At 39.6% G+C, this 18,198-nt stretch overlaps 1 protein-coding gene across 2 annotated transcripts in view; it reads right to left on the bottom strand.

Annotated features, from left to right (window-relative positions):
• Window positions 1–230: 230 nt before the first annotated feature.
• The window catches only part of LOC101158522 (cadherin 13, H-cadherin (heart)), a 197,429-nt gene continuing 179,461 nt past the window's right edge, over window positions 231–18,198 (bottom strand). The window contains exons 9-10 of one of the 2 annotated variants that reach the window (XM_020704255.3): window positions 17,603–17,821; window positions 231–1,759 (exon numbers count right to left, since the gene is read on the bottom strand). In XM_020704255.3, coding sequence (XP_020559914.2) covers window positions 1,752–1,759; window positions 17,603–17,821 — 227 coding nt within the window. In that variant the 3' untranslated portion in view covers window positions 231–1,751. Of the gene's footprint in view, window positions 1,760–16,541; window positions 16,751–17,602; window positions 17,822–18,198 lie in introns of those variants that run through there. The other variant, XM_078949029.1, reaches the window with a different exon arrangement.

Raw genomic sequence — 18,198 nt, 5'->3', positions numbered from 1 at the left:
CGTCACGTTGACCCAATCCAGTTGTATACAGTCAATGGTTTATTCCTAAGAAACATACCTTTAGGGATTCAGATTGGTGATCTCATACAAGTCATTGATATTTTACATTAATTTCTGTTGAAAACAAATCTAGGGTAAAATGTATGTTTTAGGTATAAAATGCAATTTATCCGAGATAAATATTAACCAGACAGATCATCAAAAATCATTAAACACAATTTCCAAAACAGTTTTGTGGGAATTTTCAGTAACAGCTTTATTAAATTAGTGCAAAAGACAGACATAACTCATTCAAAATGTCATCTTTTCTTTGAGGTGCTCCTCCAAATGAACTCACTCAGGCTAAGTTCTTTAGATGAGCGCAGGAAAAAAAGGGAAAAACACTCAACTATCCAACAAAACCACAGCCTTTTCTTCTTACACAACTTCATTTCACTTCTAGTGGAGATGGACAGAGGATAGGAGAGGCAGATCGGACAAGAGATCCAAATCAAACTTTGACACAAAAGCAGTTGACAAAAACAAGACTCCCTATTGTGCAATTAATCACAGGTTTAAAGGTAAAAACAGAACAAAAATATAAAAATGTTACAGTCAAATAGTGAACACATCAATAGCATTAGAAATATTGCCTAAAATTCACAGAAAAAGGTTTTCAAATGCGTCTTCTTTTTAAACTTACTCACTGCATGGCTAAACAAAGAACTTGCAATCCGAGTACATAAGTTAATCAATACTGTATATTTATACAATGGTAAAAAATAAAATATTTTTATAATAGTACTTTTTTTTTTAAGGTTTACACCATTACTATAAAGATATACTGTTTTCACTCCATGACGACTAATGCAAAATCAAAAACAAAATCAAAAGGAAAAATAGAAGCAAACCGCAGAAATAAACTCCAGTGAGTTTCTGACTTAAGGGCTTATGGCTACCACCTTGTCTTAAAAAGACCACAACCACTGCAGACGAAAAAAAGGACTTTATTTTCTCTGCTTACGGAGAGAAACAAAATCAAATACAGTCTTTGATGTAAAAAAAAAACAAACCAAAGAAACACCAAAGTCAGAAAGTCAATGCTCTTCCCAGAGCAGGACAGCAGCTCAGCGGTCGAGGCGTTCCCTGGCCCGGCGAAACCAACAAGAGGTCAGATGATGGGCATGAGGGGGAGGGGTTGTACACCGACAATGGGAAGTGTGAGGTAAGGGAGGATGGCGGTGAAAAGAGGGAATTTTTGTTTACATCAGTTTCGTTGCAGTATGAGTACACTTGTTGTTTCAAGTATCTCTTGCCGATGTGGCTCGCTGCCATGAACACTGCTAACATTCAGTACATGCCTGCCAGTGCAACAAATAAATACAGTGTCACGCTAACTGGAGGAAAATAAATGGAATTATCGATGCATGGAGGATCAAGAAAAGTTGAGAGGGAAAGTGGAGATGGGGAGAAAAAATAAACGAGTGAAAAAATAAGATGAGAAAAAATTAATCCAGGAAAGCAAAGATTGAGGGAGTTGTTGAGAGAGGCCGAAGTGTGAAAAGTTGTTTAAAAAAAAATGCACACACATACATATAGAGGGATTGCTACTCAGCTGTTGTGCCGGTGGATACTGCGTGTATTTGCTAGTTTGAGTTATCGAGGTGAGGAGACTTCTTCTTTTCTTCCCTCCCAAGCCTGGGTCGTGTGGGGCAGGTAAGTCGTTGCTTTTCAGTGTTGGAAAAAGATCTACGGGAGGATTCAGCAAAAATCTACAGGCCTGGTGGAGGAATGACGACAGAGACGGATGAAGAGGGTGGAGGAAATGTGAGACACAGAGGAGAAATGTGGAACAGAGGGAGGAGAAAAGACAAGAGACACTCAAATTAGGCACATCACCAAGCAAGAGCAACTGCAGTCTCTTTAAACATGTTCTCGTGGCATTTTTCTGATGATAAAGGACATACATTTTAGCTTACAAATAAGTAGTTCTTTATTTAATTTGATGTGAATCAGGGCTTACTCCGACCACAATTATTTCTAAAAAACTCCTGCCGCTCTGCAGAAGCTATATCCTAAAAAACAACACAGATGTTTTGATTCTGGCTAAAAACGGCTTAATGATAAATAAAAGACCACTGTTAATGGCTAATACTTTGAAAACATATGTTATCCGCCTGGAGCACCTACGTCACAGCTACAGGCTTTTTAAAATGCCTTTTTTTCCCGTCTGCTCCTAATTTAAAAGGATTTTATTAAAGAAAGAACATTTTAGGCTTAAGTTCCTCATCATCAGAAAAATGCCACAAGAAATTGTTAATAAAAACACAATTTTCATTGGATGGGTCTTTAAAAATTCAGGGCAATTCAGAGGTGTATGATTTGTTCACTGATGCTGGCAGAAACGTTTGTTTCTGAAGCTTTATAAATGATCTGAACACTGAAACTGTGTCAGGTTTTTTTTCCAACATGCTGCAGCACATCTGGTCTCCAGTGGCTCCAGAGTTATAGCACAGAAATGCAAATGAGTATTTTAATGGCTGAAGCAGAAAGTAACACCTTCCGACAGGCGGCAGCTAAGACTAAGTGGTTTCTGATCTGAACTCCCATGCTGCGTGTAATTTCCTATAAGAGTTGGTTAACAGTTTGAATCTATACATGTTCAGAAAAAAAGACAAAAAACAAATGTATTCAGAAAATCCACCTCTTTTTACCAGTGAGAACAAATTGTCTTCAACTCAACCCACTCAGACTCAGGGAGAGGTTTAGACTGGTGATACAAAGATGGAGAAAAACCTTTATTAAGGTTCCTCAAGTTTGCAAGTAATGTCACAGATTGTGGTACAACTGCTGGCAAAGAGCTGCACTGAAATCCAAGCACAGTCTGAAAAGAAAATCCCACATACATGCTGCAACCTGCAATATGATACTTTATTGACTGCCTCTCTGTCAGCCATCTCCTCCCAGCCTCCTCGCCATTTCTGACATGATTGGAGTTGGCTTAGCCTCCAGACAACGACCTTCCCTCTCGACATCTTGATAACGTTTTTTCCTTTCTTCTCATGTGCCCCCCACATGATCTCTTTATAATCCAACCGGACTCCACCATTCAAACTGAACCCGTGTTGCATTTGTACAGTAGAGTCAGACTCAACAATCAGATTTTTAATGACATTCATTTAAAACTATGAGGAAGTGAATGAAAGACCAGAAAAAAGTGAAAACGTTCTAAAGAAGCGTTACCTTTAGAAAAAAAATGGCCTCTAAGAAACTTCCCAGAAGATAGATGGATGTGTAACAACAAACATTCATTTTTAGGAGAACACCACAGAAAACGAAGAAAAAAAACAGTAAACTTTGTCTTAAAGGCTGTAGACCGCTCTCATAAAAAAATCAAATAAGACATGATTGCACTGACAATAATGCAGAATAAATAAACAAAACATATACAAATCACTGTTTTCTTTAGGATCTGTTTCAAAATGGTTTTTACACCAATCAATTGACCATTTAAACCACTATTGTCGTGAAAGTTTTGTTGAGCCAAGCTAAACCACAAGATATCCATTTAAAGCCGGAGTCACTCACAGGTGAATGCAGGAGGGGGAAAAAACGGTTAAACCTTTACGGGACACACAGGTGGCCTGCACAAAATATTAAGGTCCTACATCACTTGGTGAACCCGTAGAGAGAAAATGCACATGGTTCTACGGGCATGCTGTGGGAGACAGGTCTAGTACACATTACGCAACAGGCAACGGTAAGTAAGGGGGAAGTAGGAGAGTCGCAGGCCTGTCGTACCACTTTTAGATTTTTTCTCACCACCCATCCAAACTCTGAAAACTGCACATTGAGCCTGTTAGTGCTGTTCTTACCATAAGTGGATGCTCTTTGCAAGCAGCCTATATGTTACAATTTAGGAAAGTAAACAATCAGAGCGTCGTTTGTGTGGGTGTCCTTCAGGATCCTACAGGCCCTTTCGTATCACGTGCACACCCCATGTGTGTGGCATTGTGCACCGTACTAACAACTAGAGTGTGGCATTAGAGCGCTGTACAATAGCATCACCCACATGGCATAAGTGTGTGCAACTTCCTTTAACTACGAATACTTCATGATACATTTACACTTACACGACAATGGTACATTCCATTTCCAAGATGAATGAACGAATGGATTTATTTGAACAGGGACTGATTTAAAAACATGGAGATACACCAAAGCGGTAGTCCCATGGCCATACCATAATGCTCAGAGCAGAAGCTATTTTGCAGCACTTGAGCCTAGATGGGCTTTTAACACAGGGAAAAAGTATGATAAGATAGGCAATGATATAAAAGAGTTTAAAACATGGAGACACATCACAGGGATGAAAAGCAGACCAATTTAGGATGACCAAACATTTGTGCGATGGTGCTACTGGTACAACCAGGACTTGGTTTGTTTTCTAAATGGTCAAAACTGGTCACAGACTTCAGATCCGCAGGAAGTGAATTCCAGAGTCCTTTACCTTTTACAGAGAGAGCAGATTGATTCCCCTTGAAGGGGCCGTATGATCCTCAAGGGAACTCCAAGACACACCTGGAGGAGATACTCCTCTCTACGACCCTTCATGGGCCTGGACAACTCCCAAAGCTGCAGCACCCGTATGGGTTGAAAGTTCTGGTTGTGCCGAGAGCACAGCAAGCCTTGATTACAGACCCCTCCCATGCAGGTAAATGTGTCCCCATTGGGACTTGACTGAACAAAAATATCATGTCACCTCCATATGGAGAGCCCTTTGGAGCTGATGGGGCGGCCATTTTCACAATAATGCCTTTTAACTGTTTGCTCAAACAATAAAACAACTTCCATCTGGAGGTTAAGATGACCTCATTAGGCCGTGGCGAGCTTACAAATGTTTTGCCTCAGAGGAATAGAAAAGGTGCACCAGGGGGCATTCTGCTTCACTTAACAGGCTTACATAAAAGCCATGGCTTTAACTGCTAATCTGGCAAAACACATCCTGGGCATGTTTTTTTTTTCAGATGTCTTACAAAACAACAAATTTGGAGGTGGTGATTTGTCATAGCTACTCTTGTGTTTTTTAAAGGAATTTACTGAGGCTTTATGCTTTTTCCATTGAAGGTCCATGAGTGGGTGGTGCTGTTGCTCCACTTCTATGGTGTCAGCTCCGGCGTAAGCTGGCAGCTGGGATCTGTCAAAGCCATCGTGCCTTTTGACTGTTGACATGCCAAAATGTCTCTTTAGTCATTTTTCTGTCCTTATCTTCTTTCATCTGAGCGTCTCCTCCTCCTCCTCCTCCTCCTCCCTCTTCTCCCCATAACAATGCAGACTAATCTTGTGAAATGAGAAATATCATTTTCCCAGCTGCTGTGAGATGACATGGGGTTAAAAAAATCCCAAATCAATTAAATGAATCAAAGTGAATATGTGAGAGGGCGGAGCTTATAGTTTTTAGTTCATTGTATATATTTTTTTTCTTTCTTGCAGAAACCTCTTTTATAAAGTCCAGGCTTAAGAGTGCAGGACATAAAAAGTGAGAGGCACTCAAAGGAATTGTAGATACTGGCCTTTGCAGACACAACCGCACACCCCAGCAGCTCAGTGTCACAATACAAAAAGAACCTGATAGAAAAGAGGCAATTCTCCCCCTCCAGCTAAAAAGTCAAGCCCTTGACATGAAAATACATCGCTGAATCAATTTAGCTCACTTTCAACACAGACACAGCTTGAACTCATAGGCCAGGAAGAGAGGAAGGAGAAAATGAGATAGGAGGAAGAGGAAACGAGGAAGAGTGGGATGAACAGAATATAATCACTTTAGCGAGGTGGGCTTGGTAATGAATGACTCACTTTATTTTACAACTTGCAGAATCAACTACAATGCCAAATGGGCTCCTACACAGACTCACAGAAGCAAGGGGCTGTTATGACTCCTGTAGTGATCTGCTGCTTTTTCCACGCCTGCTGTTGCATTTGGTTGCTGTTCTGTGTCAGACACATACGGTGGCCCTGAAGTCCAAATCACATCAACCCAAAAACATAGTAAAGTCCCACTCCGATTATCTTTTGATCTATTTTCAGAGGGTTCCCAAACCTGTGTCGTTTTCTAGGACAAAGTTTCTGCAAAGCGGCAGGAGTTCATCGGGAATTCATGTCTGAGTTGAGACATGAATGTTGGACTCATTAGGCCGTAACCAGCTTACAAATGTTTTAACACTCTTCAAACACTGTCTAAATAAATGAAAATGACATACTTTTATGAAACAACAGAGAACAAACCCAGACCCGAAACGTCAGGATTTTAATATAAGATGCTGGTTTGTCAACAACATTTTGTTTGTGTTACTTAAAGCAAAAAAGCGCCAGAAAGGAACAAAAGGAATGAGTTTCTCTATTAAGAAGAACGATTATTGACTCAAACCAATAATAAATGTCTAGATTGTACCGATATAGGTAAAAAATTAAGAATTGATCTGTATCATATTACCACAAAGTTAGTTGAATGTATTGACTCCTGGACCATGTACGGAGATGGGTATCAAATCACGTGAGAGGGAACAAAAACAACCCTGGCTCTAGGCATCAGTGAAATGTAAACTGCAAAAGCATCAGGACATAAGGAGAAATCAGGGAACCAGAGGGAGCGGTAACCTTTTCTCTACCATTCTGATTGCAGAGAGGAGAGGAGGGCGAACATTAATTAGCCGGGTCTGTCATGGCTGCTAAACGAAAACAGAGGCAGTGCAGCGTGTAGAATAATCATGACAGAAATTCATTTCTTATTATAATAGCCATGATTTGTAAATGAGTAAATTGGGATAATTTTACTTCACTCTTCTAAACAGCTGTAATTACATTTTACACATTGAATCTTTGATTGATTGTGACATCTGGCTGAATCACGATAGGCGAAAACCTGAGGTTGAATTTGATTTAAATACAAAATATGTTTTTTAATTGTTTTATCTAAAAAGACGGACTGTTTTATAAGCACAGTGCATTTTGAATGCGCAGCCTTCAGAGAGGAGAACCAGTTCTTTTTTATTTAAATTGTGAACGAAGGCAGAAGTTCATGGAATTTTACTTGAGAGAGAAGAGGTGGGTTATTTCAATAGACTAGTTTTAAGTGATTGAAAGAAAAATGTAATCAAATAGTTTAGACTGCAGCTCAAACTGGTGTTTACATTTAATATTTTTTTACTTTTTGAAGTTTGAAACAGTTTATTTTACATCTGTTTCCAGGGAAATTAGATTTTTGGGGCTACAATCCGTAATTTACATTTCAGAACTTATACATCCAAAAATATAAATGATATGCAGTTATTTTTATTGTCCGAGTTGTATTTTGATCTTTCCTTGAAAAATGCTTCATGAATAATACAAACATTTGTTTTTACTTCTAAAACATCTGCCATTTGAATAGGCTTTAAGTCAGTTTTGTATTCAATTATGATAAAGGTAACATCAGATGAAACCTCTTATAATGATCAACACTCCACTTTAATCCTGCAAACTGATGGGAAACAATAATTAGACAAATAATCTCACATATCTCACATTTATGTAATTAAATACTTATTTCTATTATTTCATGTCATTTCAGCCTTGAACCCATTATGTTGCATAACTTAAAAGTGTAAGGAATAGAAATTAACTGTAACATCTTTCAGACCGCCTGATTTCATTTAAGAAAACACAGTGATCAGCAAAGCAAAACCTCTAAAATGTCACTGCCATAACTCAGCTTCATTTTAAAGCCCTAAATGAGGATAAAATGTGTTTGGCAATGTCCCAAACTAACCTTGGAATAACTGCCTTTAGCCATTTAAAAAAATTAAAATAAATTAATTCCTTCCACATTTCTGTTTTGACTAAAAAGTCGCAGCATGTCCACCTTTTATCTTTTTAAAGAGATGAAGCAAAGGATTGTCAATAAAATGTTGTTAAAATACCAGAGCATTCTTGATTCAGCAGTACAGTTTTCATAAAGCCATGCCAACGCCTTAAAGCTTGACTCGCCAGTGTTCCACTTATAATTCATGCCTCTTCAAAGTAACAACTTCATGGTTTATTAGAACGCCATGTTCAGGTTTAGTGTTCCTCTAAAGCAGGGGTGTCAAACTCATTTTGGTTCGGGGGCCACATTCAGCCCGTCCGATTTCATGTGGGCCGGACCATAACATAAAAGCAAAATAACAGCTTTGTTTTAGTTTTTTACTCAGTTGGAACAAATGCCTCAATCAACATAGTAGCCTAATCACTTGGGGCCAATGGATCTCAAATAAAATTAATTTCAATAAAAAAAAAGTTGGTCTATTTGATTTTATACAGACTGAATATTTTACATCTGACAGTGAACCAATCCAGAAACTTTTCTTTATGGTGACTCTCTTAGTGGTGCTGAATGTTATATTCTTATTCTTATATTCTTTGAGCACTGCGATGTTGATGACATAAAAAGCATTTGGGGTTTGCATTCAGCTTCGTGAAAGAAAGAAAAAACTCTGTCCATTTTTCCTGGAAGGCTCTTCACTCCACTTCACATTTTGGTCATTAGGGTGTCGCTAATGTTCATGCTTATAGCAAGATAACAGCGGTAAGGCTCATAGGGAACCAAGGTAATCCTACCCGGACGCAGAGCTGTTATGTTTCGCTTTTGGCAGATGCAGAGATATGCTGTTTCACCTGTTTTTCCTTTCCTTTGCTCCCCCTAGTGGCGGAATTGCGCATTTCGGTTATTTCTTTGAAAAATCATAACTCGCCACAGGAATGGACCAGAAACTTGCTTTCTTTTTTAATCATCCTTATGAGTTTTACTCTTCATGTGTGGGCCGGACTAAATCACCTGACGGGCCGGATAAGGCCCGCGGGCCGTATGTTTGACACCCCTGCTCTAAAGTAATGATTTATGCAAATGATGATGGTAAAAACTGAAGGCATTAGTGTGTAAATATTTATACATTTATAGATATTTTGTCATTCTTGAGCTGAACAAGTTTCAGCTTTTTTTCCATTATAGTCTCCACATCTTAGTCCATCGGAAGGTAGAACTTGTCCACCATGCGCAGCACAGGTTTCTTCAAAGAAAGCTGTACAGAAGTTTTATTTTCACAAGAAAAATAAGCCCCCAAATATCTAGTCTATCCAGCTGGGGAGGGATTATTGTGAAGGAAAGAGCCTGTCAGAGGAAAGCGGTCGATCAGAGAGGACCAACATTATGAACTAAAATCCTGAGGAGATGGGAGTAAATTACTGGCATCTGCGTCGGAAGCTGTGTACTGTATCAAAGGGGAAATTCTTTCCTTTGTTTCACCCAATCATTATCCATCTTTGGCTCCCAGAATGCATTACTCTTCAGTTCTCCACACATCAGGCTGCAGCTGAACAAGAAAATTCATGCAGGGGGAAAAAAAAAATCTGGCTGGTACTTTGAGCTTGCAGACCTTCCTAAACTGAACAAATCAAGGATGAATTTGTGCACTGTTGGGTGAAATGGGTTTGCATATGTGAGGATGCTAAAAAAGAAGTAGAAATACGGATGAGAGCATCGGCACCCACCCTCCACCCTCCTGAGATTGACGTTTTTATCACCTTCGTTCACATGGGACACAATCCCACACACTCCATCTGGGCAAAGCACTAATGTAAAGTCCAGGAGTGGAAACAGCATCTATACTTTTTGTATAGAAAATATATTCAAAAACTGTAACAGAGCTGTGGACTGATGAGGGAAAGACCGGGTCCTATATTTTTATTTTCTACTTTTTTTTTTAACACAAATATGCCTGAAGACTTGGTCACATGCAGGTTTTTGGGTTTTCCGGGCCGGTCGAGGGTCATAGAAAAGCACCGGGTGTATCTTCTAGTTCCCATGAGGCTCTTGCGGCCAACTCAAGGGAAGCCATGAAAATGGAACGTACCATTGTGATGCGTGTGGTTGGTGTATTGTGAAGTTCTGCAAAGAAGGGATGGTATTATATTAGTTTGCTTCCTCCCACTCCCTTTCAAGCAATCTAATTAACGTTTTTTGACAATCGAAATATTTTATAGGACAGTTTGTGTCATGAAATATATGGAAAAGAGCTAATATGTTCATTAATGATCAAGAGTAATAATTGATATCTTTACTAGTGTATATGAACATATGCATATTTTCCAATTAATTTTTCTGACTAATTATCCTATGTTTGTGTATCCTTGTATAGATATACATTTCTGTTGTTTGTCTTGTACATGTAATGCTTTGATTGCTTGAAATAAACCATTTCCAAATTTGTAAGTTATGACGTATGGGTGATGCTGTTGGTCGGTGTCCATACGCCACACAGTACTGGCCCCCCTTATTGGCTGCATGCAAATACCATATGCACGGCGTGTGAACCTGATATGTAGGCACACGGATATGATGTCCACTCAAAATGGTCTAATTTCCTCATTTCTAACAATCAGGCTGCACGCAAAGAACCCACAGCAATGATGGGCTCCCTATCCAGTGCACAGGATTTGGGGGGGTTGGGGACAAAAAAGAGACAAATCTACCTGTTTGCTACCTATTTCACACTAACATTCTCTATGTGTTTGCTACAACCTGTCGTCCACAGCAAGGTCGTAGAATACAATGTGCATGAACACTTCTCTCTACGGGTTCACAGAGCGGTCTACAACCTTGATGTCTTGCAGGTTTGACTATTTTCCCCCCACTGACAGCCCATATCTACCCCGGGCAGATTTGACTAGGGATCAATTTTGAGGGATACTTCTACCCTACTTAACATATTTGGATGTGAACTCTTTGAAGTCTCACTCTGATCATTTCATTGATTTTTATGATGTTTTTAGCCAAAATTAAAAATTAAAAAAAAGGTCAAACTTTTTAAGGGCATATTTTCTGCAGAGCAGCAATGGTTCATTAGAAATTTCGCTCTGAGTTAGCATGGACCAACCCCCCCCCCCCCCCCCCCCCCCCACTGGCAAGTACAGCGGAGCAAGAAGCTTGTAGCCCGCACAGCATATTTTCTGTTTCACAAATGGCATTTTTTTTCATTTGCTCTTGATTCACAATGATTTGAATAAATAATTATTTCTTAATAAATGTCCTCCATCATCAGAAAAATACCACAAAAACACAATTTTCATCAGAGGGGGTCTTTGAGGGCTTTCAACTTCAGTCCTTTTTTTAGTGTACTCTCCAAATATAACATCCATGTGTTAGACTATTTTACCGCACATCCCAGATTACTTCTTCCTTTTTTATCAAAGTGTTCATAAATCTGAAGAATCTTCTTCATAGAAACCTCTATGTGTTTGGAGAAACGACATGGTTTGACAAGCGGCGCTCTGCAAAGCTTTGCGATTTATCTGCGACTTCTGGATGAGCTAACAACAAGCCCCTGAAGCACCAGAGGAGACGGCGTGTTTGTGGTGTCCACGGACAGATACAACTCACCCTTCTTCTTCTTTTTTTTTTTTTGCAGAGTAACATGCATTATTTAAAGGTCTGAAAAGAATCCCCGGAGGAAGAGTTGTTTGGCTTACAGGACAGAAAAAGAGAGTGGAAATGTCTCCGCTATCGGCAGTGATTCTAAGATAAGAGCTATTGAGTCGGGAGACGGAAAAGGTGTGGAGGAACAGTCTGAGGTCAATGTTGGAAACCCACACAGCTCCTCGTTAGACATGCACTCTGCAGAGCCAGTTTGGAAACTGGAAGACGCATGAAAAAAGAGAAAATCTCAAGGAGAGGATTAAATGATATTTCTTCTGATAAATGCATCAATATGAAAAAGTGGTGTCTCCCATCTCTCCCACAGACTCGTCATCGATGCACATCATTGCTGTCCACTTTCTGACTTTTTTTTTTCATTTAAACAGCACATTTTCATTTCACTCTTTTAACAGGGAACAGAATGGTTTTCATTCTTCTCCTTGGTATCGCGATTCCTGATGGCAGATTCATGTTGAACATTCTTTTTACATAAAAAAAGAGAAGAAAATGTCTCTATGGTTACCATAAATCCCCCTGCAATTTACACAAGTGTGAAAATAAATCTTAAAGCCTTCTGCTTCAGTAATAACTGTCAATATTATAATTTCACACCCGAGCCTATTCTGCATTTTTTTTTCTGTCAGGCTGCCTTAAAAGCTCCAGTTGAACAACATTTGTTTGATTCTCTAATTACGATGACAAATCTTGACATTGATTCATCTGACAGGTGGCATTTCAAAGCAGTGTTCATGTAGAAATTTGCACAAAAAGTCACAGAGAAGCATGTTGCGCTGCTATGACGACCACAAGCTGTGATTTGTCACAACCCCAATCTCAGCTGTAGCATCGTTGTTTAATAACTTGTCGTGATTAAACCTACAATTCAAAGTTTTATGCTTCCATGGGCGCTAAAAACTGTTTTGAATTCCGATAAATTGTTTGTTGGAAGAAAAAGGCCACCAAAGAAGGAACCGGGTTCCGACTCGCTGTTACAGGCCTTATATCATGGCTTATAAGTATTCTTCTAAAAACCGGCGCTCTGAGCACCAGCCCCTCCCAATCCACAAAAACAAAAGGGGCCTCACATTGTGATGTCACAGAGTGAGGAACTGCCCCTTCCAGGAAGAGTTCGCGTTTCCAGCCCCGCCCCAGGGTGATCGGCTAAAGGCTTTCATCCTATATGCACAATCTGCACATCCATCTTTGCAAAGGTTCGGATGTTGTTTGTTTTACGTGGACGAAACGCAGACACGCTGCCAAGACCAACTTTAGGTCGACGTCATGAAATGGGCGGCACCCACAAGGACAGAAAGGCGGAGCCTCAGAGATCGAGTCATTTGAGCTGCGAAAATGATTCATATTTCATGAAAAATCTTTCTTAGTGTGCCAAAGGTATTATATGATAATATACAGAATATGGATATAGTTTGAAAGGGTTAAGAAAAGTGTGATATACACCTTTTAATGGTGAAAGAAATAAAATATACATTGCAAACTATTAGATTCTTGCAAAGACTTAAAACCTTTTTTTTAAATCTTTAAGATATTTTATCAGGTTTGATGTTTTAACTTCTCTCTGCAAACATCACTTAAAATCAGGACAGACCAGAATGTTTTGTCTTATTAAAAGCTTTGATCTTGAAAGACTAAAATGCTCCAAACTTTTGTCACTAGAAAAACTTGATTTAAGATGACAAAAAAAAAAAAAAATCAAATTTTACAGTACAGGTAATTCTTTGTTTCATTTTCATGCCATTTATTTTAAATCTTGATTAGTTAGAATGGAATTCACTGACATTGTTTTAGGATCAAAAGTGTAAATTTATGTTCTAACAAAAAGTTTAACATTTTTGAGTATTTATTAAGATGGACAAAACCAAGATTCTCATTTTGTCATTTCCACTTATCACACTATTTTAATAAACTACAATAAAGTTCATTAAAATAAAAAAAATAAAAAAACTACAAACCATTTGATTAGAACTTGCAAAAAAAACTAATAATATAATAAGTAAATCTTTCTAACAGCTTTTTCGGCTCATTTTTTCTTTTTTGAATGCTTGTGTAGATGTTCACGTCTTAATATAAGATTTCTGCATGGGCAGATCATTTCACCACATTCTAGGGAATTTCTTCTTAAGATTAGAGTACTTTTTTAATTTCAGGCTACCCCCTTTTGCACTGACCGTGGACATTTTGCAGATCGACTTATTTTAGCTGTTTTTTTAGTTGGTTATTATTTGTTTATGAAGCATATATTTTGTAGAGACAATATAGTATTCATAGAGAGAGAGAGAGAGAGAGAGTGGGTATGAAAGGTTGCAAAGATGCAACAGAAGAGAAAAACCTTGTTACCAGCAGTACATACAGGCAGATGCTAAAGAGTTTAATCTTTATGCTTTTATTGTCTCCCCCCCCCCCCCCTCCCCTCCCCCATCTTCCCTTCTGGCTCTTTTCGTTTCTCCTCTCCTCACATCTCTCCTGGAGGGTCAGAGTTCAGCTTGCAGATAAGGGAATTGAAACAGGATCCTCTCTGGCTCGCTGTCCGACTATCCGACTGTATGCCGCCTGATCAGTCCTCTGGATCTCTCCCCCGGCGCAGGGCTCTGTGATGAGCTCGGGCAGGAGTCACGTCTCCTGGAGCCTGGCCTGTGCGCTCATGCGTGTGCGCATATGAGTCGCAACTGTAATTGAATGGAGGGACAAGCATGCACGCACTAAGGCGCGCACAATATCCTTTTTTTTTTCTTTCCTAGCTGTTCTTTAATATCCGACCTTCTTTAAAACATATTTAAGGAAACGCGCACAGGTCTAGATGAAAATATATAATAAGACTGCCTCCGTCTATCAGTTCGGGATTAACAGTCAACAAATGAATGGTGCCGTCTTTCAGACTGTTGGAAAAGACTAGTTTAATGTCTTCTCGGCATCTCTGCCAATTATCATGCTTTGCAGTTCAGACAAATGAGCCCCATGAAAACTGCAGATAATAGGGCGTTTCTCAAAGGGAGAGGGAAACATTGAGTGTGACCCAGCTGTGATGCTCTCGTGATCTTTCAACAACCTTCTGTGCGGTTTGGTCAGACTCCACAAACAATGGAGATCCCTCACACTCATCGTGGAGTAGTGACACATCAGAGCTTCATTTTTATTCTCAGATCTTTTTAAAATCACACTCCAACTGTCGTTTGATCTATTGTTAAAACGTTCCCAGTTTTAATTATGATTATGCGGTTTTTAGCCAAAAATCTGTGTTGTTTTCTTGGACATAGTTTCTGCAGAGTGGCAGGAGTTCATTAGAAATTCTCCTCTGAGTTGTGTATGGGCCCGTTGGTTGTAACCATCCCGCCCCCCCTCCCTATTACCGTGTCAAAACATAAATAGATCTATTTGTCTACAGGTGTCTGCATCAGAATGGAGAGGAGCAGGGAGCTTGTGGCCCGCCCAGCCTATTTTGTTTCTGTTACAAATAAGCTCTTTTTCAAACATTTGTTGTCGTCTTCTGATTCTCAATGATTTGAATAAAGAAATACTCAGAAATGCAATTTTTGAAGTTATTTTTCTTTATATGTGTCCCCATTAATCAGAAAAAATGCCACAAGAACATGTTAAAAACATCAAAAACACAATTTTCATCTGAGCTTCAGTTCCAGTGTGGACATCCTTTCGACTGTACCGTAACTCTTCAGCCGTTTACAAAATTAACGTAATGCCAGCGGATTCTGAAGCGGAGAAAAGCTGCCTTGCAATGATATTGATATGCAAGACTTTATGCTTGTATAGTGATGTATATTGGTGCAAAGCTGAAATGCAAAGCCGCATTCTCTGTGTCAGAATCAGCTCATTCATTGTGATTGTGTGAACGGTCAGATTTACAGTGTGTCAAAGAGTTTGTGTTATTTAGGAGTTGCTGGTGACATCTCCAGTCTTAAAGGGGATAAATGTTTCTTTTCTTAAGACTTTCAGAGTAAACTATATCAATATAAGTGATGATATAATACCTTTGGCACACTAACATACAATTTTTTAACAAAATATGAGTTATTTTGGCAGTTTCTTTTCCTACCCAGAAATAAAATGACTCAAACTCTGAGGCTCCTTCTTTCTCTCCTTGTGGGTGCCGCCCATTTCATGACGTCAACCTAGAATTGGCCTCTGCAGCTGTTTGCGTTTTGTCCACGTAAAACAAACAGATGGATGTGCAGATTGTGCATATAAGATGAAAGCGTTTAGTCAATCTCTGCTAGCTCCACAGAGAAAGTGGGTGTGTCTCTTAGCCTGGAGGCGGAGCTGTAAGCGCAGACTCCTGGAAGGGGCTGTTTCTCACTTTGTGATGTCACAATGTGAGGACCTGCTTGTTTTTGTGGATCTGGAGGGGCTGGTGATCAGAGAGCAGGTTTTTAGAGGATTACTCAGAGTGAGTAAACTGATCAAGAAACGGCTTCGGGGTTTTTTACAGTGAGGAATTAACATTATAATACACTTAAAAGCTCAAAAAAGTGGATTTTGCACGATAAAGGCCCTTTAGAGGGTATGGAGGTGATCAGGGGTTCCATAATATTTTCTATAATCTTTTCATTATGCATTACAGGAGTTCTATTATATTTTCTATGTTCTTGTTATCATGCATTTATGCATGTATATTGTATTGCAGAAATATGCTTGATGCCTTAAGTAGCAGATAATATGTGCCGAGGTCACCAGTAGGCCTGTTTTTTACTCTGTTTCTATACTGGAGTGTTTAAGGAGCCACGACACCTGCAATGCAGACTAGACAAAAACACATCATTCTAATGACGTATTTTGTATGTTTTCATTATCCCTTACTGAATAATTAATAAAAGCCATTTTGCCCTGAGGACAGATGGAGCGGACAGCCACAAAGCCTAACAGGTCGTGTTTTTCCACCTCTCCCCTTTTGCAAAAGGTTTGAAAATTCATGCAGACTCTTGTGTGTCTTTTCGTTTCTCAAACTGCACATCTCATTTTTGGCCGTCCTGAATCATCCGAATCTGCGAAGGCCGGACGAGACGCCAACAAGGGTTAAGTGTAGAAATGTGCAGCAAAGTCTGACTTTTTAGGAAATGCACATTTATTTGTTGATAAATTTGCACCTAGGGAAACAGCAGCTTCACAGCAGCTTCATTAGCAGATCCTTAAGAAGAGAATATGTGAAGCAAAAAGTCATCCTGTAAACAAAGGAATCCTGCTGAGAGTGGCTGACTGCTGCATGATGAGAAGGGAAACGGTCAGGACTGTTTCCTCTGAAGAGCAGAAACGCTGCTGAAGGAGGTGGAAAGGAAAGCAGAACAAATCACGCAGAGATCAGAAGAAAATCAAAACAAATGTGGCAACGAAAACCGCAAAATAAATTAGAGAAGAGTCTAAAAGATAAAGAGAGACCTGGCTGAGATTTGTCAGTGGATGAATTTCACAGGCAAACACAAATTAGCAGAACAAAGATGTGATAATTAGAACTCCATCATCTTTTAGGCCTGAAGTGAAATATACTGGTTCAATTTTCCTTCAATCCATCACATATTCCTCTCTGTTTCCTCTCATTCTTCATCTTCCTCTCTTTTTCCCGTCATCATTCTTCCTGCTGTACTGAGCCTCCGGCGTGCAGCGAGCCTAACTAAGAACTACAGAGAACACATCCTGACGGCAAAAAGGACAGGAAAAGAAGTCAGGGGGTCTAGAAGTTGCAAATGAATTTTTCTCTCCACAAACTAGCAGTTGGATGTCCTCCATTCCGCGCGTGTTGTGCTGGGTGGAGGCTGAATTATTCATGCTATCGTTTGCTTTAAATGAGACATTTAGAGTAAATTTAAGTTCGACTTCCTGGGGAGTGCCTTGGGCAGTGCAGTTAAATAAAAATGAAGGGGGGATATGAGCAAAATCCATTATGCATTCAGAATCCTCTGGCTGAAACAACAGGAACACAAGCTGTGTCTCTGTACACGCCAACAGCAACAATAGGAAGCCTTCTGCTCACTCAAGTTTACTTTGACCAATTCTGTTGATTAAAAGTCTGCAGAATTTTGTTGATTTTCAAATCTTTAAAAGAACTGGAAGGCGGCGGGCAAACTGAAAAGGTGAGGGCGGCCTGAGGCGGCTCAGTGTGAGGGTACTTACAGAGTAGGACAAGCAGGAGTGTTGCGAGCATCACTAGAAGGCTGGAGAAATGGGAGTGGGCGGAGCTACAGATCTTCTTGTTCTTCTTACATATGCACACCTGAACTTTGACCTCTGTGTTGTTGGACAAAGGGGGCATCCCTGAGTCGGTGATGAGCAGTGGGAGCTGGTAGTTAGCTTTCTTCAGACTCTGCAGGAGCATGATTTGCGAATGTGTGGCTGCAGGAGACAAAGAGGGAGAAGGAGGTGTTGTTGATTGCATAGGTGTTACACTCACCTGTCTCGCCTTAACTGCCCTTCTGTTCTGAATAAATACCTTTCTGCAAAGTCTATATACTTATATACACATCTACTTGCTTACACAAACTGACTGGCAGCAAACGCGTTCCTGACAACGAAAATTTCCACAACTTAAGTCACATATGTTTTTTTTTTTTTTTACATCTTGTTGCATCACACTTGAAGCTCTTTAACCAAAATGACAGAAAAAAAACTGCTCAGGTTAAGTTCCTACTAAGATGTAGACTACAGCTGCTCATTCTACCTTATAACTTTTACCCGACTGGAGGTCATTTTAACATTTCTGTCTACTCAGA

Source organism: Oryzias latipes, chromosome 6, assembly GCF_053564925.1.
Source record: "Oryzias latipes strain Hd-rR chromosome 6, Olatipes_Hd-rR_3.1".
Lineage (NCBI taxonomy): Eukaryota > Metazoa > Chordata > Actinopteri > Beloniformes > Adrianichthyidae > Oryzias > Oryzias latipes.
This window is presented reverse-complemented; position numbering and strand designations above follow the sequence as displayed.